This window comes from Lotus japonicus, chromosome 3, assembly GCF_012489685.1.
Source record: "Lotus japonicus ecotype B-129 chromosome 3, LjGifu_v1.2".
NCBI lineage: Eukaryota > Viridiplantae > Streptophyta > Magnoliopsida > Fabales > Fabaceae > Lotus > Lotus japonicus.
Window position 1 is genome coordinate 89,873,711 of NC_080043.1, and position 24,283 is coordinate 89,897,993.

The window sequence follows — 24,283 nt, forward strand, 5'->3', positions numbered from 1 at the left end:
TTATGCTCTTATCAATTCAGAGTGGAGGGCCTTGTGGCCGGCAGTTGAGGTTCATCATTTAACCCGCATTCATTCTGATCATAATCCGATTCTTGTAACATGTGGCCAACAGAGACATTGGACTAATAGACGGCAGACACGTATGTTCAGATTTGAAGAGGTTTGGTTGCAGGATAGCAACGAATGTGCAGAGATTGTGGCCGAAATATGGTCAGGAGAGCAAAGTGATCTTACCAGCAAGATGGCAAGTGTGGGCACGGCTCTACACTCTTGGGGAAGAGAGAAATATGGCGCAATCCCGAAGAAGGTGTCAGATATGAAGGTTCATCTACAGAATCTCCAACAGAGCGTGCAGACTGAGGAAGTGGTGACTGAGATGCGCACTACAGAATTAGAGCTGGAAAGATTGTTAAAGCAAGAGGAGATCATATGGAGTCAGCGCTCTAGAGCCTCTTGGTTGAAGCATGGGGACCGGAACACAAAATTTTTTCATCAAAAGGCGACCCAACGGAAAAAGAGGAATTCTATAGATGAACTGTTTGATGATGATGGCATGAAATGGGATGATAGAGTTAATATTGGCAGGGTGTTGACAGGCTACTTCTCTCATCTTTTTAGCACGTCAAACCCTTCCGGCATTGAGGCAGCCACGAGTTTAGTGGCCAATCGCCTCTCTGAGGGCCATTTGGCCATTTTGAATACTCCCTTTGGAAGGGAAGAGGTCGAGGATGCTATTTTTAATATGCACCCGACAAAAGCCCCAGGCCTTGATGGCCTCCCGGCGCTATTTTTCCAAAAGTTTTGGCACATAATTGGAGATGAAGTCTCTAACTTTTGCCTTGAAGTGTTGCAGGGCAGAATATCCCCAGGTATGATTAATCGCACTCTTATTGTCTTAATTCCCAAAATTAAGAAATCAGTACATGCAACCCATTTTAGACCTATTAGCTTGTGTAACGTTCTTTTTAAAATTATTACAAAAACAATTGCTAATAGACTCAAGATTATTTTATCTGATATCATTACTGGCCCACAAAGTGCTTTCGTCCCGGGTCGTTTGATAACTGACAATGCACTGGTGGCATATGAATGTTTTCATCTGATGAAGAAAAAGATGTCGGGCCGTAATGGCATGATGGCTCTGAAGCTTGATATGTCCAAGGCTTATGATAGGGTCGAATGGCCGTTTCTAGAGAGTGTCCTTGTGCACATGGGATTTCCTCCTATGTGGATATCTCTCATTATGGATTGTGTTACCTCAGTCCAATTTCAGGTGATGCTGAATGGCAATCCCCAGGTCCCCTTTGATCCGGGTCGAGGCTTGAGACAAGGAGATCCTTTGTCTCCTTATTTGTTTATTCTTTGTGGAGAGGTTTTCTCTGCATTGATCCAAAAAGAGATTGTAGCATCATCTCTTCATGGCATTAAAATTGCCCGTTCCTCATCTGCACCTGTCATCTCACATCTTCTTTTTGCAGATGATAGTGTGGTCTTTGCAAGAGCCACGGCGGAAGAAGCTCAAGCGGTCCTGAGGGTCCTTGCTTCCTATGCAAGAGTTTCTGGTCAGGTCATTAATTTTGACAAATCAATGCTATCTTGTAGCCGAAATGTGCCTAGTCCCCGTTTCAATGAGCTAAAGATGCTTTTGGGTGTTAAGGTAGTAGATAGCTATGACAAATATTTGGGGATTCCTACCATTATTGGTAAGTCAAAGACCCAAATATTCCAATTTGTCAAAGAACGAGTTTGGAAGAAACTCAAAGGTTGGAAGGAAAAAACTCTCTCCCGGGCGGGTAGAGAGGTCCTCATTAAAGCTGTTGCTCAAGCTATTCTTGCTTATATTATGTCATGTTTTCTCTTACCTGATGGTTTATGTGCAGATATTGAGCGCATGATTAGCAAGTTCTATTGGAGTGGTGATGCTTCCCTTCGAGGAATTCATTGGCTAAAATGGGACTCGTTGTGTCGATCAAAATTCGACGGTGGTGTGGGCTTTAGAGACTTCAAAGCGTTCAATATGGCTCTTGTTGCGAAAACTTGGTGGCGTATTCAAAAGCAACCTGAGTCCCTGTTAGGCCGTGTGTTTAAGGCCGTGTATTACCCTCATGTTCCTCTAGGTGATGCGAAGAAGCATACACGTCCTAGCTATGCTTGGACAAGTATCTTTCGCACATCTTGGATGTTTGAGGAAGGTGCTCGATGGAGAGTTGGTGATGGTACAAAGATTGATATTTGGAAGGATAGATGGCTTCCAAGTGGATATCCTTTGATATACCGGGAAGACATGGCACAACATGCTAATTTAAATTTTGTGTCCAATTTAATGGTTGCTAATTTGCAGGTATGGAATAGAGATTTGATAGAGCTAGTCTTCTGGCCTCCCACAGCTAAGGAGATCCTATCCATCCCTCTATCCATGAGCCCATCCCCGGACGTTCTCTTTTGGCCCTTGACAACCGATGGTACTTATACCACAAAAACAGGTTATGACTTTGTGAGGCAATATCGATCCCAGCAGGCGGCTTCTCCATCATCTCAATCTGATGCAAGAGGGCGTGGTCACCATAAAAGCTTCTGGAGATCCCTTTGGCAAGCACATGTTCTGCCGCGTGTGAAAGATTTGGCTTGGCGGGCAACGCTAGGAATCTTGCCCGTGAAGCAAGCCTTGAGGAAGCGTGGCCTGGAGGTTGATGAGAGTTGTCCCTTTTGCATGGATTCAGACGAGACAGCAGCACATGTGTTGTTCCAATGCCCAGTTGTGCTCAGGTGGTGGTTTGCAACTCCCCTGAGTTTGAGGTTCCAGGTTGGTGATGAGCCAGCCAGCTATTTACAGCAGCTTTTTGCCACCAAAGAACCTGAGGTAATAAGCTATGGGCTGACTCTGTTATATGCTATATGGGAGCAGCGGAATAATCTGGTTCATAATGGAGTACCGGCCAGCTTTGAGGTGCTGCTGCACCGGGTTCAGGCGCTGATGTGCGCGAACAGCAGCGGTATTGAGGCAGCAGCTCCAGCCCGTGTGGAGGACACTATGATAGGCTGGCGAAGACCGATTGGCAACACAATAAAGCTCAATTTCGACGCCTCTTAGACAGCTACCAGTGGTGCAGGATTTGGTATGATCGCGAGGAATAACAATGGTGATGTTATGGCCACGGCTGCTCTTGACTCTCTCGGTGCAGCTTCCGCATTAATGGCTGAAGCACTAGCGTTCCGATGGTGCGTATCGTTGGCTAAGGACCTTGGATTCTTCCGGGTGGTGTTTGAAACGGATTGTCTCCAATTATTTGAGGCTTGGAAGAAGAATAAGCAAGGAGTTTCTTATTTATTTTCTGTTTTGAATGATTGTCGAGACATGGTCTCTTTCTTTACTAGCTTCGATTTGTCTTTTGTCCGCCGTTCAGGCAACAGTGTGGCTGATTTCTTGGCTAAGAACTCCTCAAAATTTTCCAACGTTGTTTGGATTGAGGAGGTTCCCCCGGAATTGGACCTTTTGGTGACTTCGGATGTATTAGCCTCTATGGCGTTTTGATTTAATATATTATCCAGTTTCAAAAAACCTGGGTATATAATAATGAAGCTTGTTTCAAAATTAAATAAGAATATGTTTGGTTTCACATTTATGGTGAAGTCTTGGTCACTTATGACAAGCAAACATTTCCACAATTTGGTTGTAGACGTCATCTTTGTGCAAGGGTTCAAACATGCATAGATTTTTCCAACTCTTTAATTTGATGCTACAATCTCCTAATCAAATCCTCTTGGGTTGGAACATCTTTTTCTTCCTGATGAGAAGGAATTCTTGTGGGTTCAAACCTTCGCATTCTAGGGATTTCCTTGTTTTCGTTAGCAGAGCCTCCATGATAAGGTTGTTGTTTTCCTCACGTAACTTGGCCGGGAGTATCCACCATGATAATAAGAATGAATGTATCGATTCCCCCCAATTGATCTTCCAGAAACTTGAGCAGAATCAACCTCTGATCAAGCTTCATGGTGCACGGTAACGAACACATAGGTGATGTGTGGTTTGTGCACGGTGGAACATAGCGGGGGAGTTTGCTTAAGATTAAAAGGCACTCCGACGTTTAAGTTTGCTTAAGATTGAAAGAATGCCTCGAAGTCTTAAAGGAGTAATATAGAGCAATACATACTGAGTTTTTTTTGAATAACTTACAACGCAAACAAATCTTTATATACCGTATTGTCTGATCAATTGTGTAAGTGGTTAACCTTTTACTAGTCTGTTGTCCAAGTGGCACTGAGGCTTTAACCCTAGTTGAGCCAATTGGTTAAAATGATGAATGCTTTACTTTCACCTTGCGCAAATTACTAGTGGACTTGATCAAACAGCTGAGACTCGCTATTAATCGACCGTGAGAGATTGGGTCATGTGGTCATTTGGACCGACCAAAACAACTTATTTTTTTTAAAACAACTTAAATTTAAAATCACACAAGACTTGTTTTCATTTAAACGTAAATAAAGGGCTTTTGCTACAATCCACACCACTCGAACAATGTATATAATAATTATGTTTAAGAAAAATTGCTTAATTGGAAAAACAAACCAAACAACTATGCTGGAGTTGGAGTTGCAAGTCTTACCTTTACATAAGAAAAATAACCAAATAACAGTAGTGTATTTTTTTCACTGATTAGTAAAAATAAAATAATTCTAAGACAAATGGAGTCTTAAGTACGTCTTAACGTTTTTTTTTTCTTTGGGTTCTTAGAGTCCTAATTTTTAAGACGCTTGAAAATCATTATGACTTCAATCCAATATTTTGACTTGAATTTCTACTTATAAATTGTTCACTGTTTAGCTTAATTGTAGAAATCAATTTTGGATCCAAAATATAATTATACCAAGAAATTCCATATTGTAGCATTTGAATAGAAGTGCATTATAGGCTCACCACTCAACCAAAATATATACATAAAGGTGTGTTACACAATTCACTACTCACTAGGACTACAAAATGTTATATATATACACGCTGACATTGTTCACTACTGCAATACGTGAAGACAAAGATACTAACCTCCAAGAACTTGTGAGCAGGTTCAAAATCAAATCACCTACCTTTCGCCATGGACAAGTTGCTCTCATTTGCACTGCACGACAAGATCTATCAAACTACGTGTAGATTGATACTAGCTCACTTGTATAAACAGTGAAAACATTCAACAACGCTTTAACTTTTTTCGTTATCTCTTTCTATTCTAATATATATGACAGAGTAGAGTATTGATGTGTAAACAACATACATAAATAATTTACATTCTTTCAATATCTATGTTTAGGATAGTAGTACCTTTTAATCGTCACAAATTTTTACCCAATTTAAAAATCGTCACTAACACATATTATTATTATTGCATATCATATTTATTATTTATTTTACTTTCTCACAGTGTATTGATTCCGCACTAAATGAGTGTGTCAACTAATATCATCAATGTTCGCCCAGCTGCTGCCTCAAGTTGACTCAATTTTCTAACAACAACTAATGCATGTGTAAAACAACAATAAAAATGAGAATTTAATATAGTCATTGACTTTTAATAGTTTAACTACTAAAAATGACTCACTTGATCCAGTGATTCTATATATATGCTTTGGATCACTGAAACATTTGGCAGAGCAATCATATACTTCAAAGTTCAAACAGAACAGAGGCAAATGGATTCCCTGCTTCCAATCTCAACAGCAGTACATGCAGATTCAGAGAAGCAAAATGCTTCTTTAGAAATTCAACAACAAAAGGATAATGTTGATGCAGGCGCTCTCTTTGTCCTCAAATCAAAAGGTAATATAAAATCATTAACTATGGTTCTCAAAAGCTTCATAGTCTTTCATGGAACTTTATATAGCCCTGTGATTCTTGTCCCAGTTTCTTTCTTTTCTCAAACATTAATCTCCTAAATCTTTAGATTCATTTTAGTTTGTGTTTGAATTTCTATTGACTCAACATCAATTTACTTTAAACTGAACGTTACAAAATCATACTTCTCTATATGTTGAGATATTTAAAATCACGTTTAAGTTGGTGCAACAGAGCAGCAAACACATTTATTGTTGAGTATTGTGATTTATAATATATTTATATCTTATAGTTAAGCCTTCTAAAACCATTTTTTTCTTACAAAGTTTTCTTTTTAACAGTTCTCCTAGAATCATTTCTCCAGAAAACTTACTATAATTTCCAAACACATAAAATTTTGTACGGTTTATTGGTGGACCATAATTGTGAATACATATAAGAGAAAATATAAGACAAATTTAGGTACAGATTGAAATAAAGGATGTTATTTTATTAGCAATAAGGATGTTTTTTTAATAAGCAATAATGGATGTTAAGATGTAATTTATATTATGTGTGGCTTGTAGGGTCATGGGTGCATTCTGCTTACCACTTAACAACATCAATTGTGGCTCCACCTCTATTGAGTCTTCCTTATGCATTCACCTTTCTTGGATGGACGGCTGGGATCTTGTGCTTAGTTATTGGAGCTCTTGTCACCTTCTACTCCTACAATTTAATATCTCTTGTTCTTGAGCACCATGCTAAGTTGGGTAATCGTCAGCTCCGATACAGAGACATGGCTCATGATATTCTAGGTACCACATACTTAGCTTTATAATATTCATATATCACATTTTGCAAATCAACATGCTAAAATCTTACTTCGATTTGTGGATATTTGTCATATATCAATGAAATACCAAATGAACAATTCAATTTGGTTTCTCAACAGTAAACTAAAGTTAATTACAACAGATAAAAACAAATTCTCTTAACTTTTATGGCTGTTTAGTGTCCAGTGTTATTTTAACATCACCCTTGTTTTTCACCCAAATACTTTTTACCTTACAGCTAATGTAAATGAAACATTGGCAGGTCCAAGATGGGGTCGTTATGTTGTGGGGCCGATTCAGTACACAGTCTGCTATGGTGTTGTAGTGGCGTCTACTCTTTTAGGAGGACAATGCATGAAGGTAAAATCTTTTTTATATCACAAATAATTGAAACAGAGAGACATATTTGACTTCCATTGTGTTCTTACCCTTTTTTCTTCCAATGGAATTAAATGCAGGCAATTTACATTTTAGCAAATCCAAATGGGACCATGAAGCTTTACGAGTTTGTAACAATATTTGGATTTTTCATGTTGATTTTGGCTCAAGTCCCATCTTTCCACTCATTGAGGCACATCAATCTTGTGTCTTTGGTTCTGTGCTTGGCCTACAGTGCTTGTGTTACTGTTGGTTCCGTATATATTGGTATTTGCTTAATTTCCTTCTTCTTTTGTAACTCAATAATATGATAATATGATTTGGGATTCAATGGTTTGTGTTCTAACTTCTAACCTGGACATTATCAATATCATTGCAGGAGGAGACTCGTCAAAAGTACCAACAAAAGATTATTCTTTGAAAGGTGATGCTGAGAGTCGCTTATTTGGAATCTTTAATGCTGTTGCCATCATTGCCACAACATACGGAAATGGAATAATTCCAGAAATTCAGGTTTGAATAACTCCCTCTAATTATACTCACGTAAGAATCAAACCATATGTTATAAAACTCGAACTTGTTATCGACTTGGTCGGGTGTTAGGTTAATGAGTCACTGATTCAATCATTGAGTCGGGGTTGACTATTCCTTTCATGACTAAAGAGCAAGTGCTTATTTATAAATTTATTATATGGACTAGACTAACATAAAATTGAAAGATGCTCTTATATAACTAAATATCAAGTGGTCTAGTAGTTGTGACTCTTCCTTTGAATGTGTTTAACTTATTCTCTAGCTTTTTTATTTTCTTTTGCAGGCTACATTAGCACCACCAGTAAAAGGGAAGATGTTCAAGGGACTAAGTGTTTGTTACACTATACTTACAATCACTTTCTTCAGCGTAGCTATATCTGGTTATTGGGCATTTGGCAATGAATCTGAAGGCCTAATCCTAAGCAACTTTGTAGACAATGGGAAGCCTCTAGTGTCCAAGTGGTTCATTTACATGACCAACATTTTCACTATAACACAATTATCAACAGTTGGCGCGGTGAGTAACGTGTTGAAGAGTTTATAACAATTGATTGACTATAGAGGCTGCAGAAAATCTGAATTCATCCCTCGTATTCAACTAAGTAACCATTGGATTTCCACATTAAATGCAGGTATACTTGCAACCTATAAATGAAGTGCTGGAGCAAACATTTGGTGACCCGAAAAGCCGTGAGTTCTCGTCCCGCAATGTAATCCCTAGAGTGATTTCGCGGTCCACTGCTGTTGTTGTTGCAACTACTATAGCAGCCATGCTGCCATTTTTCGGGGACATAAATTCGCTTATTGGAGCTTTTGGATTTATGCCACTTGACTTCATTTTGCCAGTGGTTTTCTACAATTTGACTTTTAAGCCATCGAAGAGAAGCCCCATTTTCTGGTTGAATGTAACTATTGTTGTGGTTTTCTCTGCATTAGGAGGTATTGCAGCAGTAGCAGCAGTTAGACAGATAGTACTTGATGCCAAAAGCTATCGATTATTTGCTAATGTATGATCACTTGAGCCATTCTGTGAAGTTTGGCTGTGTTCTGTTTCAACAATTCATATATATAGAATCATAAACCACCATTAATTTCTTAATTCCTGAGTCCTGACTAAACTTTATTACTCACAAAAAATGTATTAGTATCCCATATCATTATAATATAACCGAACAATCAAGCTCAATATGCTTTGTTCTCTTATGAATGGTTGGATTATGAACAATGTGTATATCAGACTGATTGTAAAAGTTGAGAGAAACTGGAACTGGAAGAGGTACTAGTGTACTACAATATCCAATGACTGAAGAAGGTAACGAATCCACTGAATTTCACATGCTGCAGCTGCCATAGCTCTATATTCTGCCTCGGAAGAGGACATTGAAACGGGGGTTTGTTTCTTCCATTTCTAGGAGATAATAGAAGAACCAAGATAATCTGAAAAAGTAAAAACCAGCTCTCCTCTCCTTTCTCTATGTAATCTTTGCTCAATCCTCCTCTGATCTCTCTCTCTCTTCTGTTACTTTGATTTTTCTCAAATCATTTCTTTTCTATCCAAGTTTCTCAGGGTACTTACTGCTTGCAAGTTGGCTAGTTGCTTAGTCATGGTGATGGGAAAGTGATTGTTTAGTTCCCTGAGAAAAGCTCTGTAACCAGTTTCTGTCTACAATTTTTTTCCAAAATTTCGGCTCTATGTCATGCTTCACATCCCCTGTGCCTCTGCTATGCACCGCCTGCTGTTCTGGATGGAGAATCCTTCATGGTGAAGGGAATCCTATATCTAGTTTTTTTTTTAAAAAATATTTAATAATAATAATACTTAAACTTGAAATTAAAATCAATATGAAATTGTTATATATTTTCCACAAATGACGCCAATTGATCATAGGTAGTTAGGTACATGTCCTGTCAAATAACTTCAAAGAATGTTGATTGAATAAGTGCATGCGGTGCTTCTTAGGGAGAACATAAGCTTCTCAGTAGGTTGTGCTGGTGGGGTACCCGCGAAGAAATTTCAACGCTCTAGTTAAAACGGTGGAGAAATAGATAGGGGATGATAGAACATGGAGTGTGTACCTTAAGTTATGTGAGATCCCCGGTTTATAAAGTTGGATTTTGAGGTTCCGAGGTTTAGAAAGAAGTTTCAACGCTCACAAATACATTATAAATATATGTGGATCATTTGATAGAGCTCTCATACAGGATAGAGGCAAATGGGTACTCTGCTTCCAACCTCAACAGTAGTAAATGAAAATTCAGAGAAGCCAGATGCTTCGCAACAAATTCAACACCAAAAAGATGTTGATGCAGGAGCTCTCTTTGTGCTCAAATCAAAAGGTAAATTTTTATGGTTTTCAAGTCTTCTTCCACTGCTTAGTTTTTTTATGGAACATTTTAAATGCCCTGTGATTCTTCTCCTGGCTTCTTATTTTCTCAAACCTTTCCTATTAGTAGAATATATATTACCTAAGTTTCAAAAGTATTAGCCCTTCCATCATCTTCCTGATTCAAAAAACAAACACAGAATAGTGGAAATGGAAGCATGGTTGAAGGCTTTTTAGAAAGCTATCCATGCTCAAGGAATGAACATGCTTCTTACTTTCACCTATGACCTAACCTACAACCACAACCAGCACTGCCAGTGCTACCACCATACCATGAAACCACAATTCTAAGAAATGAATTTGAACAGTGTCCTATTATTTAGTGTACCCAATTTTATTTTTGTCCCAGTTTCAAGAATCAATCATTTTGTGGTTGTTTTAGCTGCTGATTATCTTGAATCCCTTAATTGTTGATGGTTTTATCTAGTGTTATGTTTGAATTCTAACATACTGTTGCCGCCTTATAAAATTATTTTAACGGAAAAGATGGGTGATCCACTAAATAGTGGCTATACTCATTGATATTCATCTTTGTTGTGATCTTTTACCGTAAATTCAAAGTTTTTTCCACTTACTAATCCTCACGAAAGTTGATGTCGATGGGTGTTTGGTAGTCAGATGTATTGAGGTTGCTATTTTTAGAGCTTTGATTTATTAATACGGCATTTTTTCTAAAGTCTGGTTTCTTCTCTTATTCTTTTATCACATTATGTGCCATAGTTCTATTTTATCTATTTTTTTTCTTTCTATATTTCATAGATGGAAAGGTAAGTGTCAACAAAATATAATTACTATTTCTAATAGTTTTCCCAGAATTACGGAAGTTCTAAACACACACCTATTAAATGAAAACTGACATGATTTTGTCATTATCGCCCGCCTTGTTTGACACTTTGACTTATTGGAGCACGTGTATGGTGCAAACAATTTTTCATGATGTATAAAAGACAAAATACTAGTGAAGGTAAAAGAAAATGGGTTATTTATTACTCTTGTTTATAAATCGTTTTGAACTAATTTACACATATTAAAAAATTTGGTGTAAATTAGTTATTAGTCATATATTAATAAAAAATTACATTATTTTTTCTAAATTACCCCCTAATTGAACATTTAAAAGTTTTATTAGCTAGTACATAATTGAATAATAAACTTATCAACAAATTATTGGTTTAAAAATGGACAAGCTAGTTCTTGTAAAGGTAAAAAGATGAGTTCAAATTTTTAGATTTTTTTATAGACAAATGTTAGTTATTAGATAGTAATTTATTGAAAGAAGTGTCTTATATTTTCCTAAAATAAGAGTAGTGACATCTAGGTTAATGACAAAAAAACAAATTATTTTATTGATAGAGTTGAATGAATATGTAGTGCCAGTGTAAAACAGTTTTACATCGACAACTAATCACAACATGTCATGTAGGAGAAACAATAACGTTTATTTTAAATTATAATTAAAACAAAGATATATTTTATGATGTGGCGGAATTTAATTTGATGACGGTGTAAAATCTATTTACACTGATGATGTATATCCATTTAATTCTTATTGATATTCTAAAATGATGATATAAAAAAATTAAAAACTTCTAAAATATCTCTCACAAATAGGAACCCATAGAAAACCTTACTAGAATAGTAGTTAAATATTGTTTTTGCACGGCTTCTTTCAATTAATGATTGTCAATTTTATTTTATTTCGTGTGTCAAATTTTCATTATCCTACATTTTTCTTTTACTGGTTCTGTCACTTGACTTGTAGGTTCATGGATACACTCTGGTTACCATTTGACAACATCAATAGTGGCTCCAACTCTGTTGAGTCTTCCTTATGCATTCACCTTCCTTGGATGGACAGCTGGTATCTTAAGCTTAGTCATTGGAGCTCTTGTCACTTTCTACTCTTACAATTTAATATCACTTGTCCTTGAACACCACGCTAAGTTGGGTAATCGTCAGCTTCGATTCAGAGACATGGCTCGCGTCATTTTAGGTACAGGACACGTTTATTATATTCATTTACTTCATTTTCAAGTCTTAATGTCTTATATTTATTGCATTGAATTTTCTACATCTCTTGGTCTTTTAATTATCAATTTATCATGCTCCTCACTCCTCAGTCCTCACATAATTGTCTCTCCGTTCCTATTTAACTGTTTACTTTAAATGGAAACACACATATTAAAAATGTGATTAATTTTGTTGATTTTTAAAAAATGTGAGAATTATTTTTTTATTTTACCATTTAACGTATGTGTTATCTCTCCTTATTAATTATACTGACAAGGACATTTGTTGTAAAAACATCATTTATTGCTCTCTTAAAATGCTAACGTGAAACGCTAAGTTGACAGTTAAATAGGAAAAAAAAATTCTTCAAAACAAACAGTTAAATAGAAATAGAGGAAAGAAAAAATATTAAATAGTACACTTGCTTTCAATCCTTTAATTATTGAGCGGGTAAATAGTCAAATTGGTCCTTGAATGTGTCAACCGCCTTCAAGTTGGTCCCTAAACTTCTAAAATGTCAACCCGGGTTTTAATGAGTCAGAAAAATATGAACCCAACCCGACTCGTCACAAGCTCACGGGTTGGCGAGCTGGCTCGCGAGTTGAGTGAAATAAATATAAAAAATTGAGAAATTGGATTAGAAAATGTTTAAAATGTTAAAAAAAATTCAAAAAAATACTTATAAAAATTGGTATCAACTCATCAAAAAGAGGTTTATCAACGGAATTATTTTTATCTCACGTTTGAAATATAGAAAAAGAATTTAGTTTACAGGATTTAAGAACACAATTATTTTACTGGCACATTTAAAATGAGATAAAAAAATATAATGACAATAAATAAAACATAAAAAATTGAATCAAATTAAAAGAAATGGAAATTTTCAATTTTCTATCTAAAATTAATCCATAAAACTAATCTGAAATTAAAGATAAATAAAATAATTTTTTTAATGAACAATAACTCTAACCCGACGGGTTGGCTCGCTTGACCCGCGGATTGGCCCGTCTAACCCGCGGGTTAAACGAGCCGGGTTGCACTAACCCTAGTTCTTTTCAAGCTGGAATTTAACCAATCAAACCCGGCTCATTTAGCCAACCCGTCGAGCTGGCTCGCGGGTTGGAACCCATATTGACAGCTCTACAGCTGGGTGAGGGAGTAGCTTTTTTCCCACTGTTTGTTGTTTAATTTTTTTTGGTTTTGCTGTTTTATTTTCTTGTATTGGGTTTGAAGTATCCCTTATACTTTCTTTTCACTACAAATTTGGCTTATTTAAAAAAAAAACAATTCCTAGTAGTTTAAGCCTTTAGCTAGCTAGGTTGATGTGATAAAGTCTTACATATTTCAAGAAATATATAATTTAAAATATTACAATAAAATTATCATATTATTTACGTTTAATTCAGTACGTAAGCTTAGACTTGTAGAAATTGAGCCCATGACTACGAGTCTATGACTATGCTCTCTTTGATGTGATAAAGTCTTTTTCATATTTCAAGAAATATACAATTTTAAAAATATTACAATAAAATTATCATATTATTTATATTTAATTCAATACGTATGCTTAGACTTGTAGAAATTGAGCTCATGACTTTGCTCTCCATCCATGCAACTTGGAAAACACTTGAAAACTCCTCATAGTATTAACATCTAATTAATGACATACTTGGTTTTTGCTTTGCTTAAGATTTTCGATTTTGCTTTCTTTGGGTTTTTTCTTTTGGTTTAGGATGATTTTTGTTGTTTTCTCTTTAAAGGGTGATTAGAAGTTTGTGTATTCTTATGAACGATTGTGAATTTTTATTTTTGTTATCTCATTTGTCTTATTTCCGAACTTAGTCTCTTCCTCTTTATTAATATATTTGGACTTTGGGAAAAAAAATCTAGTGACATACAATTTTATTATGCGGTTGTTTTTTACTATTACTACTCTCGTTCCTTATTAACTGTCTACTTTGAAGAAAAAAATTGTTTCTATATATCTGTCAACTTAGAGTTTCAAGAGAGCATTAATTGATATTTTTCCAAGAAATGCCCTTACAGAAACAATAAATGAGAAAATATAAAATACACTCTAAAGGGTGAAATAAGAAAACATATTACTTTTATGAAAATTAACAAAATTAATCGCATTCCTTAATATATGTGTTTTTCTCGTACTTGACAGTTAATTAGGAATAGAGGTAGTACAATTGAAAAAAAGCATAAAATTATGATGGTTTTAAAGCTTCACAATTATGTCTTCCGCTTTTTTAAATAGACATACACATGTTGTGGCGGTTAGCAACTTCCTCAAAACTCGTATCTCTCCCGATGAAATATTTGAAAACAATGTAAATAAAATATGAAATTTAATAGCTTGATATAAAATTAACAAATTCATGAAATTTCATAAAAATATAATTTGTTAGGATAAAATTTATAAATATTTGTCTAAACATTATATAAGTTCTTTGTATTATTGATCTTTCATTTTGCTGAGTACTAGCTAGAGGTAGGGCTGCTCGTGAGATGAGTTAAGATGAATTGAGTTTGTCTTACACCGGCCCTAAATATTAATTAGGCAGGTTTAAAATCGAAACTCGTCGCTAGACGACTAGACCTAATAATTGCGGATTTAGTAAGACAGAGTCACAAAATGACGGGTCTAAATTAACTAAAAAGATAAATTAAATGTCAATATCAATTCTAAAAAAATTATAATTATTTTCTTTGTAAAGAACTCATTATCATATCCACGCTTGTTTTGATGTTGAAACGGATGCAACTGTAATTTTATGTTTTTAAAGCACTAATACAAAAATTAAAATTTACCACGTTGATTTTAAGGTAGATCAGAGAAATAATATTTTAACACGTTAGCTTCAACGTGTACGTGATTCTATATATATGATGCGTCCGCCAATATATATTGGCAGGTCCACGATGGGGTCGTTACTTTGTGGGGCCAATTCAGTTCGCAGTCTGTTATGGTGCTGTAGTGGCTTGTACTCTTTTGGGAGGACAATGCATGAAGGTAAAATCTTCAACTTCTCATGACAAATACATGAATCAAAGACACACATTTAACAATTCCACTGTGTTCTTTACCCCTTTTATTTGTTTTTTCTTCATGGAATTAAATGCAGGCAATTTACCTTTTGGCGAATCCAAATGGGACCATGAAGCTTTACGAGTTTGTAATCATATTTGGATGCTTCATGCTGATTTTAGCTCAAATCCCATCTTTCCACTCATTGAGGCACATCAATCTTGTGTCCTTGGTTCTGTGCTTAGTCTATAGTGCATGTGCTACTGTTGGTTCCATATACATTGGTATTTATTTGCTCAATCTCCTTAACTTTCTCTTTTGTAATTGAATAATATGCTTGATGATTCAATGGTTTTGTTTTGGCATGGACATGGCCAAAATTACTACAGGAGACTCATCAAAAGGACCAGAAAAGGATTATTCATTGAAAGGTGATACAGAGAATCGCTTATTTGGAATGTTCAATGCTCTTGCCATCATTGCCACTGCATACGGAAATGGAATAATTCCAGAAATTCAGGTTTGAATAATAGTTCAATTCCCTCTCATTAAACTCACCTTATGTTTTTTACATCAAACAAGGTGTGTTTGACTGTATTTGACTAGTCACCAGTCCGATTCAACCATGTAATATGACCAATTCGATTTGCTTATGATCGATCGATTCTGACCGGTTAAATAGCAAATCGAATCCAAATTCATGACTAGACCGGTCATAGGTCTGGTTCCCAATAGGCTGGTCTGATCCAATTTTAATGACATTGCACCATATTGTTCTTTGTAATTAAGAAATCCTCTTTCCCTCTCATTACTTGCTCTTGTATTTTTTTTCTTTGGCAGGCTACATTAGCACCACCAGTAAAAGGGAAGATGTTCAAGGGACTAAGTGTTTGTTACACTGTACTTATAATCACTTTCTTTAGTGTAGCTATATCTGGTTATTGGGCATTTGGCAACAAATCTGAAGGCTTAATCTTAAGCAACTTTGTGGACAATGGGAGGCCTTTAGTGCGCAAGTGGTTTATTAACATGACCAACATTTTCACCATAACACAATTATCAGCAGTTGGTGTGGTAAGTAACTTTGCCACTCACTACAAGAAAATCATCCATTATTGACCGAAATTTCGGTCAGTAACAGAGCCAAATTGGTAGCTAAATCAATGGATTTTTAACATTAATGCAGGTGTACTTGCAGCCCACAAATGAAGTGTTGGAGCAAACATTTGGGGACCCAAAAAGCCCTGAATTCTCCTGCCGCAATATGATCCCTAGAGTGATTTCGCGGTCATTATCTGTTGCTATTGCAACCACCATAGCAGCCATGCTTCCATTTTTTGGGGACATAAACTCGCTTATTGGAGCTTTTGGCTTTATGCCACTTGACTTCATTTTGCCAGTGGTTTTCTTCAATTTAACTTTTAAGCCATCTAAGAGAAGTCCCATTTTCTGGTTGAATGTAACCATTGCTGTGGTTTTCTCTGCATTAGGAGGTATTGCAGCAATAGCAGCAGTTAGACAGATAGTACTTGATGCAAAAAATTACCAATTATTTGCTAATGTATGATCACATTAATTAAGCAATCCTATGAAGTTTGGTTGTTCTGTTTTTATACATTCAGATTTCACATTATCTTTAACCTCATATACACTCATTTTTCTTCTTACATATCAACTCATTTATCTATATTCTCTTCATATTATATAGGGGTGAGTGAATTTAATATGTGAACATATTTTTGTCCGTTTCATATGGTTGGTTACATTCTAAATCCACCCAACACACAAAATAGGGATAAAAGAGAAAAATAATAGATATTTAAATTTAAAATATATGATACATCTTTCTTTTCTTTTCTTTTTTCTTGCTACTTGGGAGGGCAAACGCCCCAAAATATATGATACATCGTCTTACTCTCTGTCCTAAATTTGTATCTTGGTTGAATGCTTCAATTATTGATCATGAATAAATAGCAAAAATAATAGGACATTAAAATAGTCCTGTGCGAACCGTGAATCACACAGGTAAAATGTTTAGTAAATTCTTCAAAGCAGTATAATATATAGTCAAAAAGAAAGTTAAACATATCCAATTACAATATCTGCAATTGTAGGTTTTTAGTTAATTGTTGTGATGTTACTAGCAAGTTCTTTCGAACCTTTGAAAACAATGTAAGCAACTTTACCCTTTTAAAGACTCACTAGAAAAATGTTCAGGTAAACATAACTAAGAAAAAACAAACTTGTTCTTTGCAACTAAAAGCTTGAAAGGGTCTATATAAATTTCTACATCTGAGAGGCACTAGCATCATTAACATATGCAAATGTTCTATCTTGTTCTGCATTAGACTGCATAGTGGTATTCAAGGTCAACACCACTAACTGACTCAAAATGCATATTCTTGTCTGCAATAGTGACATTTTCTGGCACTGCATTTGTTGTTTCAGTAATGGGATCATCAACTAAGCCATTGCTTGGTGCTATTAGCCTTAGTGTTGATGTTGGTGAAGGACAACTGGACTCGCCTTCTGTCAACTTAGGAACTTTCTGGAGATCCACTTTTGTTGAATCTGGATTACCTGCCATGCTTGGAACATTGGATGATCCATTTGAGCGCCTTTTCTTAATTTGATTGCTAATGTTTTGTTTGAAAGTGGCCAGTATAAGCTGGTGGACAAAGAGAAACTCAGAGTTAAGATTGATAATAGTTATTGAAGGATCAGTGCGACATAATAATGAATAAAAAGTAAAATATAGTACTTCAAACTAAACTTAACTCCCATGTCAAGTATACATGCAAGGAATTAATGATCAATCTATTTTTGGACAAAAGTAACATACTGCAAGTAGATATCTGATTTTACTCCTCCTTTAGGATATAAATATAGTTGTGTTTCTACTAATGATCATGGTACAACCTACCCCAAAAGCAAAGTTAAGGTTATGGGTAAGTTCATGTTATGGGTAAGTTCATGTGCAGAATATAACTATTATGACTTAATTTTTTGTAATTGATTGAATCACCTATCAAATATGTTTTGAAGCCTATTGGTCATTCAAGCTTCAATAACATTACTTGCTATAGTGAAATAAAAGGATATATATCAACTAGAAGGAAAACATAGATAAACCTAAGTCATTCCCGTCTTAAATGGATACATCAAAAAATTTATTCTTACTTGAATGGGGCCAGCCGCTATTAATGAGCTCTCAACATTCCCGCCGAAAACCGTTCCATCGGGTTTAGCCAATGAAACAGTTAACTGACTATTTTTCATACATGCACCCCCATCTCTAGAAGAGGTCCATGATCCAATTAAGGACAAAATTTCAAAGTGACCCTGTATGTAGCAGAATAAAATACAAAAATTAAAACTAATTTAAATACAAATTCACACACAAAATCTTGAGCTGATCTATACATGATGATCTATATACATGACATGCAAAATTTAGGTGGCTTCAAAGTTGAACTTTTATTAAGAAAATAACAAGAAACTAAAAAGTACTAACAAGCAAGAAGGAAAAAAGGGATAGGAACGGCATAAATAAAGGGTAAGGTGTTGTGTCTATAGAATCATGTAGTGGCTAGTGTTGGCCCAACCCATTCAACAAGTTTGCAGTCGGCCGACACATTTTTGGGTCAGATTTGGTTGTCCTGAAATTCAAACGGACTCTTTAATTTTCAGTTCACCCCACCTTCTAAGGGTTAAACGAGTCAACCAAGGAGCCATTTATTTTTAGAAATGTTTAATCATTTTCCACCATATACATAAAAATTAAAGACATGAAAATAGAAAAAATAATAATAAACATCTATTTCTGTTTAAATTGGATTTGAACTTTACTAGAATACAGCCCACACTTTAACTTGGGTTATTGGGATAAGCCCATATGGGTCAGCCTACACCTCTGTTAATGGGGTATGTCTACTGCCTTTTGATCTATACAACTAAGTGACCTAGGATACTTGTTTTTTAGTGCATACCATACATAACTATACATAATTATATTTTGAGATATCATACGATAGTGAAAAATTCAAGTGAACTATTACATAGAAGATTGTTTCTACATTGTATTGTACCTCATATCTCAAAATATTAGTAGCACCACGTGGGCGAATGGTGACACTTGATATAGGACCATTAGCAGAAAGTATACAAACTGCCCTAGGGCCTTTCTGAAAAAATGATATTATCTTGCTGACCACATCCTGAAAATGATCGAAAACATAACTATCTCAGTTGAGAATAACATTCAAACAAATTCTATTACTTTAATTTTGAACAATTTTTGTATGAGTCTTATATTACCTCCCCAGTGTTCACATTCACCACATGAGGAGTGAAGCCTCCCCCGGCTGTTTCAGTGACTAATCCCCCTGCAACATATAATGCTTCAAGCATGAGAAAAAAGTGCAAAACGATATCAAACACAAATTCATGTCTCGGATTTCTATAACATTCTGGATTGGACAAAGGCCTAACCCTAAACCCTAAAAAAACAAGTCTAGAAGAAGAAAAACAATTACATATTTGTCAACATAGAATTTCTTATTTGACCGGCAACATAGAATTTTTTTTAAAGATGATATTGCTATATGGCATGGCACTGCAATTTTTTAGCACGATTATCACGACCCATTATATTCAGTCATTGACAGACATCATGTTGGGTATATGAGTGAGAAAATTATGATTTTACATATATATCTAACAGTGGACAATCAATCGTGCATGGTCGTGTAATAAATTAGTAGTGTCAAAAATCATTTCCCTTTTAAAAATCAAGAGAGTATTAATTGACAATTTTCCAATAAGACCTTATAAAAAGAATAAATAAGAATAGATAATAGTACACCTTAATATGTGTTTTTTTTTTCTCACTTCTAAATCGTTTTTTTTAGTCCTCTCTTCTAAATCGTTAAAAAGAAACGGAATGAGTAAATGACTCAAGATAACGAGTTTATTTATTTTTTTACTCATATGCCATTCACTTTAAGCATCTTATTGATAAGAATTTATGAAGTGAAATTATTCAAGAATCATTTGCTTCAACTTTACATTTCCAAACAAATTCAACCTAAGAATAGAGAAACAATTTTCATTTTAAAATAAGAGATTGAACAAGGTTAAAATAATCTAAACCAAGCTATTTTTGTTTGAAAAAAGGGGAAAACTTTCCAACTAAGATTTCAAAAGAGGCACATTCATTCTAAGCTAACATGAAAAACATCAAAAGATACAACCACAAAGTCAAAAGAAAGAAACTTACCAATGGAAGCCAGAATCTGCAGCTTCCCAGAACCACGAGGGCGTCCCCTGCCTCGCTTGACAACATCACCTCCTCCATAAAGTTGAATAGCCAATTCCGGCTGCGGCGGCGTCGCCGGCGGCGGGTGGCTCCCATTAGCCTGGTTTTTCCGTGGCCTCCCCCTCCCCCTTTTCACCACCTGTCCTGATCCTGCAGCCACAGACGCTTCTCCGACGGCGGATTCTGGTGCGGTGTTTCCGCCGCCTCCGGCGGCCGCCGCCGCCGCCACTTGCTCCTTGTTGATTTCTGACCCGTTCTGCAGGGTGGAATTCTGGGAATGAGCCTGGTCCTCCATGAATCAGAATGAGATACCCTTTGGGATTCTTAGGTGGTTTTTGAAACAAAGGTACAAGCTTGGCTTGTGGGTGAAGAAGAAAAAGTGGTGGTGGTGGTTACGAACGTGGCGGTGTTTGAAGAAACACTGAGTACTGTGCAGAAACCGCCAGAAACACGTCTTTTGATCTATTTTTTAGCATAAACGTACGGTTCTTTTTCAATTTTGGATTTTCTGAATTTTTTTCTTCAGAAAAGATGAATTTGTTGACAATTTGTGCTTTATAATCTTATTTTCCTATGCATATATATATATATATAAATAAATAAAAGGGGCTGGGCCTGTTGTTTTTGCTGAGTTTGAATTTTGAGGTAAAAATTGACAAAATATTAATTATTGCTAATTAATATTATTATTATTTCGTGTTTGTTGTTTCTGATTTTGTTTTTTATTTTGAGTTAATATATATGGTGAAACTGAAAAAAGAAATCTCGAGGATTATGAAAATAATAATAATAATTAAATATATTGGATATTATTTGTGAAGCTATTAATTAAAAATTTCATTGCTGTGATTTAAAAATTCAATGATTTATGAAATTTTAGCAGATTTTTTCCCCTTAATATTATTGACCGTGTAAAATATTGTTTAGTTTTTAATATGGAATTATTTTTGTATTTTAGGAATACATTTCTCCCTGGCTCAATTCTGACCAGGAATTAAAAATTATAGCAAAATACATCAAAACTTAATTAGTAATATAATATTATTTATAAGCATATTTTTTATGAATACAAAAAACAAATCACAAAAAAATCGTTCCTGTTAACGGTTTCTTTCATAAATTAATTAGGTTTTTATTGTTTGTACTTTTATTATGATCAAAATCGTTTTATTCTTTTTTTGAGAAAAAATATTTAAATTTCTAAACTGCTTAAAATAGAACAAGAAAATAAATAATTGATTTCTAAACAATAATCATAAATCTTAATTATTCATTAATATTTTTAATTTACACATAAATATTGCAGGTCAGATTTAAAAATTAAATAAAATAAGGAGATATAAGATTGCAAGTGGCCCGTCAAAAAAAAAAGATTGCAAGTGAAAACACTGAGATATTTTACATTTCAATTTTTTTATAAATTAGTATGATTAATGCTTTAATGATAATTTTTATTTTATTTTTTTGACAACAGAAAAAATTATTTGTAATGTATATTTTAGTTATCAATTAAAAAAATAGATATTAAGTCATTTTAAAATATCCAGTAAGATATTATGTAACAATAGCGGAAATTATAATAAAAAATAATTAATTTCTTTATTTATCTATGATGAAATGATTGATTTTTTTTGTAAGAAAATGATAAAATGATTGATTAATTGAAATTTGAATTTAATATTTGCAATTTATTTCTAGTAATCAATATAGTGATTATATTTCAGTCATGCATAATTCTATTATATTGATATTAATCGTTTGTCCCCATAGGATAGATCAAGTGGTAGAAGCTGAGGGAATGTATTGGGTAGGGAGAGGTCCAATGATCGATTCATGGCGGGTGCAATTTATCTTTCTGATGTACAAAAAAAATATATTGATTTTAATCGTTTAAAAAAATATGATAGTGGTCAATCATCTATTTAGTGTTTCAAAAAAAAAATCTATTAGTTTTGATTTTTATTTAAACAAACTTTTGATTGTTAATTCAATAGAATATGAAATTTCAGGTTTGGCTAATGCTTCTCGGGTCATTCCCAACTAATGGTCATCATATGACCTGCTCCCTCACTATTTCTGGAACTTGCAATTGTTGTTTTGCTCAGTTGGAGGATATTTTGCATTGCCTTCGTGACTGCCCGCATTTGAATCCATATGGGACCATTTTGGTTGCTTGCACTCCATAATTTTATTGTGGATGAGAGTGTTGGAGCTGGGTGGGAGGCACCATTGGTGAATCATCAAGCTTCCCAATTGTTGTTGATTCTTTGGTGGACATGGAGGTGCAGGAATAACATGGTGTTGGACCCGATGCTTGGCCTATTTAAGTGGTGGAGCGTAAAAATCATCAAGATTTGGAGGAGTTCCCTCGCATTTTGGGTGCTCTAGACTAGTCTAGATGTAGCACAATTTCGTGGTGTGCTCCGGAAGTGGGGTGGTTAAAACTCGACGTTGATGGAAGCTATGATCGATCATCATCAAGGATTGCTTGTGGGGGGCTGGTGCGGGACCATACTGACGCGTGGTTGATAGGTTTCACTGGTTTAGAAGGTGATGGGGATCCTTATCTGGTTGAGCTTTTGGCCGTCGTTTGGGGACTGCACTCGACTTAGTAGTGTGGATATCGAACAACGGTGCTTGAGTCTAATTGTGTTAATTAAACGTAGTGTGTGGATTGACTTAGGGCAACTCCATTGACCTTCATGCGTCTGTTGCGCTTCTCTCGAAGGCTAGGAGCCTGCTGAACCAAGGCTGGGATGTAAGGATCTATCACATTCCGAGGGATCAGAATCGAGTTGCAGATGAGCTTTCTTAGTATGGCTTACGAGATAGGTTGCAGTTCAGAACATTGAGTATTCCTCTTGGAGTTGTCTTAAACCTCCAAGAATTTGGCTAACTGATTTTTTTCTTTTGTTTTTTTATTGTTATTTTTCATATCTACAAAAAAAAATTAACTATGTAAAACCTATACACGTATTTTCTCAAATTCTCTTATTCAAATTATCTCTACCCTTCCTCTGACCCTCTTTCCTTGATGCTTTTTTTTCATGCTCAATATTTATTAAAAATTTAAGTGTGAGTTGAATTTCACATTGGTTAAATATGAGTGAAGTGAAAACTTTATAAGAAATATGGTTCATATACCTAATTCCTTAACGTTTTAGGTAAAGATGTGGTGTTGGATTCTCTTGATGTCCTGTTACCTTGGCACATGGCTCCCAGTGTCTCCCCAACAAGTGGTATTGTCGATTGTTGATGTAGCCATGGTAGCAACTTCTTTCATCGGAAGTCTTCTTAGCGGTGTGATCAAGCAGCATGTCCCAACATTTGTTGTGGTGGTGATGCCAGTGAAGGTGGTAGTGCAGGTGGTGGTTCCAACTCGGTGGTGGTGCCAACTCGGTAGTGGTGGTTGTGGTAGCGATGAAGGTGTGTTGGTGGATGGGAATTGTTCACGAATGAACTTTCAGTCAGTAGACCAATGAAAAAGACTAGGTGTATTGCTCAAGTGAGAAAAAGAATGATTTGATACATACAGAAGACCCCCTTTTATAGTGGGTGAGTCTCTAACCCTAGCTCTCATTCCTATTACACAGTCCATTGACTAAAACGTTCGGGTCGCACTGATCAGGGTGGGCTTCTTGATTTTCCCGCCGGTCATGCTGTGATTGCGAGTCATCCGTGATGTGGTTGTGAGTCATCCGTGCTGTGGTTGTGAGTCATCCGTGCTGTGATTGTGAGTCATCCGTGCTGTGATTGTGCGTCATCTGTGATTGAGGGGGACCTGAATGTAGCTTTGACTCTACCGTGATTCGCGGATGGGTGAGTCATCGATCTGGTCAAAGCATCATGCATGTGTTGGCCCTAGAGTATTTTTGGATGGATGGGCCTCTTGGAGTAACTAGACCAGCTCGGTGTCAATGTTGTGTCCACGCGGCCCAGTCTTAAGACGACCCGGATGTGTCCCCTGAAGTGGTCTGTCCAGCCTAG

General features: G+C 35.5%; 4 protein-coding genes across 4 annotated transcripts; 3 read left to right on the forward strand and 1 right to left on the reverse strand.

Moving 5' to 3' along the window:
* The first annotated feature begins 3,118 nt into the window (after positions 1-3,118).
* On the forward strand, positions 3,119-3,532 carry LOC130744983 (uncharacterized). Its single transcript, XM_057597138.1, has one exon. The coding sequence runs from the start codon at positions 3,119-3,121 to the stop codon at positions 3,530-3,532; it is 414 nt and encodes a 137-aa protein (XP_057453121.1).
* A 2,094-nt stretch (positions 3,533-5,626) lies between these two features.
* Positions 5,627-8,650, forward strand: LOC130747192 (GABA transporter 1-like). Its single transcript, XM_057600047.1, has 7 exons — positions 5,627-5,809; positions 6,391-6,621; positions 6,902-6,999; positions 7,098-7,284; positions 7,397-7,530; positions 7,835-8,068; positions 8,184-8,650. Exons 1-7 carry the CDS (start codon positions 5,683-5,685, stop codon positions 8,562-8,564), a joined length of 1,392 nt encoding a protein of 463 aa, XP_057456030.1. The 5' UTR covers positions 5,627-5,682; the 3' UTR covers positions 8,565-8,650.
* An 818-nt stretch (positions 8,651-9,468) lies between these two features.
* On the forward strand, positions 9,469-16,594 carry LOC130747193 (GABA transporter 1-like). The gene is made up of 7 exons (XM_057600048.1): positions 9,469-9,888; positions 11,698-11,928; positions 14,867-14,964; positions 15,077-15,263; positions 15,369-15,499; positions 15,820-16,053; positions 16,166-16,594. The coding sequence occupies exons 1-7, from the start codon at positions 9,765-9,767 to the stop codon at positions 16,544-16,546; spliced, it is 1,386 nt and encodes a 461-aa protein (XP_057456031.1). The 5' UTR covers positions 9,469-9,764; the 3' UTR covers positions 16,547-16,594.
* A 501-nt stretch (positions 16,595-17,095) lies between these two features.
* Positions 17,096-20,931, reverse strand: LOC130742978 (AT-hook motif nuclear-localized protein 9-like). Its single transcript, XM_057595090.1, has 5 exons — positions 20,258-20,931; positions 19,297-19,364; positions 19,068-19,196; positions 18,160-18,321; positions 17,096-17,647 (listed from the first exon to the last, which is right to left on the reverse strand). The coding sequence occupies exons 1-5, from the start codon at positions 20,589-20,591 to the stop codon at positions 17,324-17,326; spliced, it is 1,017 nt and encodes a 338-aa protein (XP_057451073.1). The 5' UTR covers positions 20,592-20,931; the 3' UTR covers positions 17,096-17,323.
* Between the last annotated feature and the right edge of the window lie 3,352 nt (positions 20,932-24,283).

Coding starts and splice junctions, on each gene's coding strand:
- LOC130747193 (XM_057600048.1), top strand. CDS start 9,765: ATGGGTACTCTGCTTCCAACCTCAACAGTAGTAAATGAAAATTCAGAG. Junction 14,965..15,076: donor TGGGAGGACAATGCATGAAG/GTAAAATCTTCA, acceptor AATTAAATGCAG/GCAATTTACCTTTTGGCGAA. Junction 16,054..16,165: donor AATTATCAGCAGTTGGTGTG/GTAAGTAACTTT, acceptor ACATTAATGCAG/GTGTACTTGCAGCCCACAAA.
- LOC130742978 (XM_057595090.1), bottom strand. CDS start 20,591: ATGGAGGACCAGGCTCATTCCCAGAATTCCACCCTGCAGAACGGGTCA. Junction 19,197..19,296: donor TGAATGTGAACACTGGGGAG/GTAATATAAGAC, acceptor GATCATTTTCAG/GATGTGGTCAGCAAGATAAT. Junction 18,322..19,067: donor CTAATATTTTGAGATATGAG/GTACAATACAAT, acceptor TGCTACATACAG/GGTCACTTTGAAATTTTGTC.
- LOC130744983 (XM_057597138.1), top strand. CDS start 3,119: ATGATCGCGAGGAATAACAATGGTGATGTTATGGCCACGGCTGCTCTT.
- LOC130747192 (XM_057600047.1), top strand. CDS start 5,683: ATGGATTCCCTGCTTCCAATCTCAACAGCAGTACATGCAGATTCAGAG. Junction 7,000..7,097: donor TAGGAGGACAATGCATGAAG/GTAAAATCTTTT, acceptor AATTAAATGCAG/GCAATTTACATTTTAGCAAA. Junction 7,285..7,396: donor TGTTGGTTCCGTATATATTG/GTATTTGCTTAA, acceptor ATATCATTGCAG/GAGGAGACTCGTCAAAAGTA.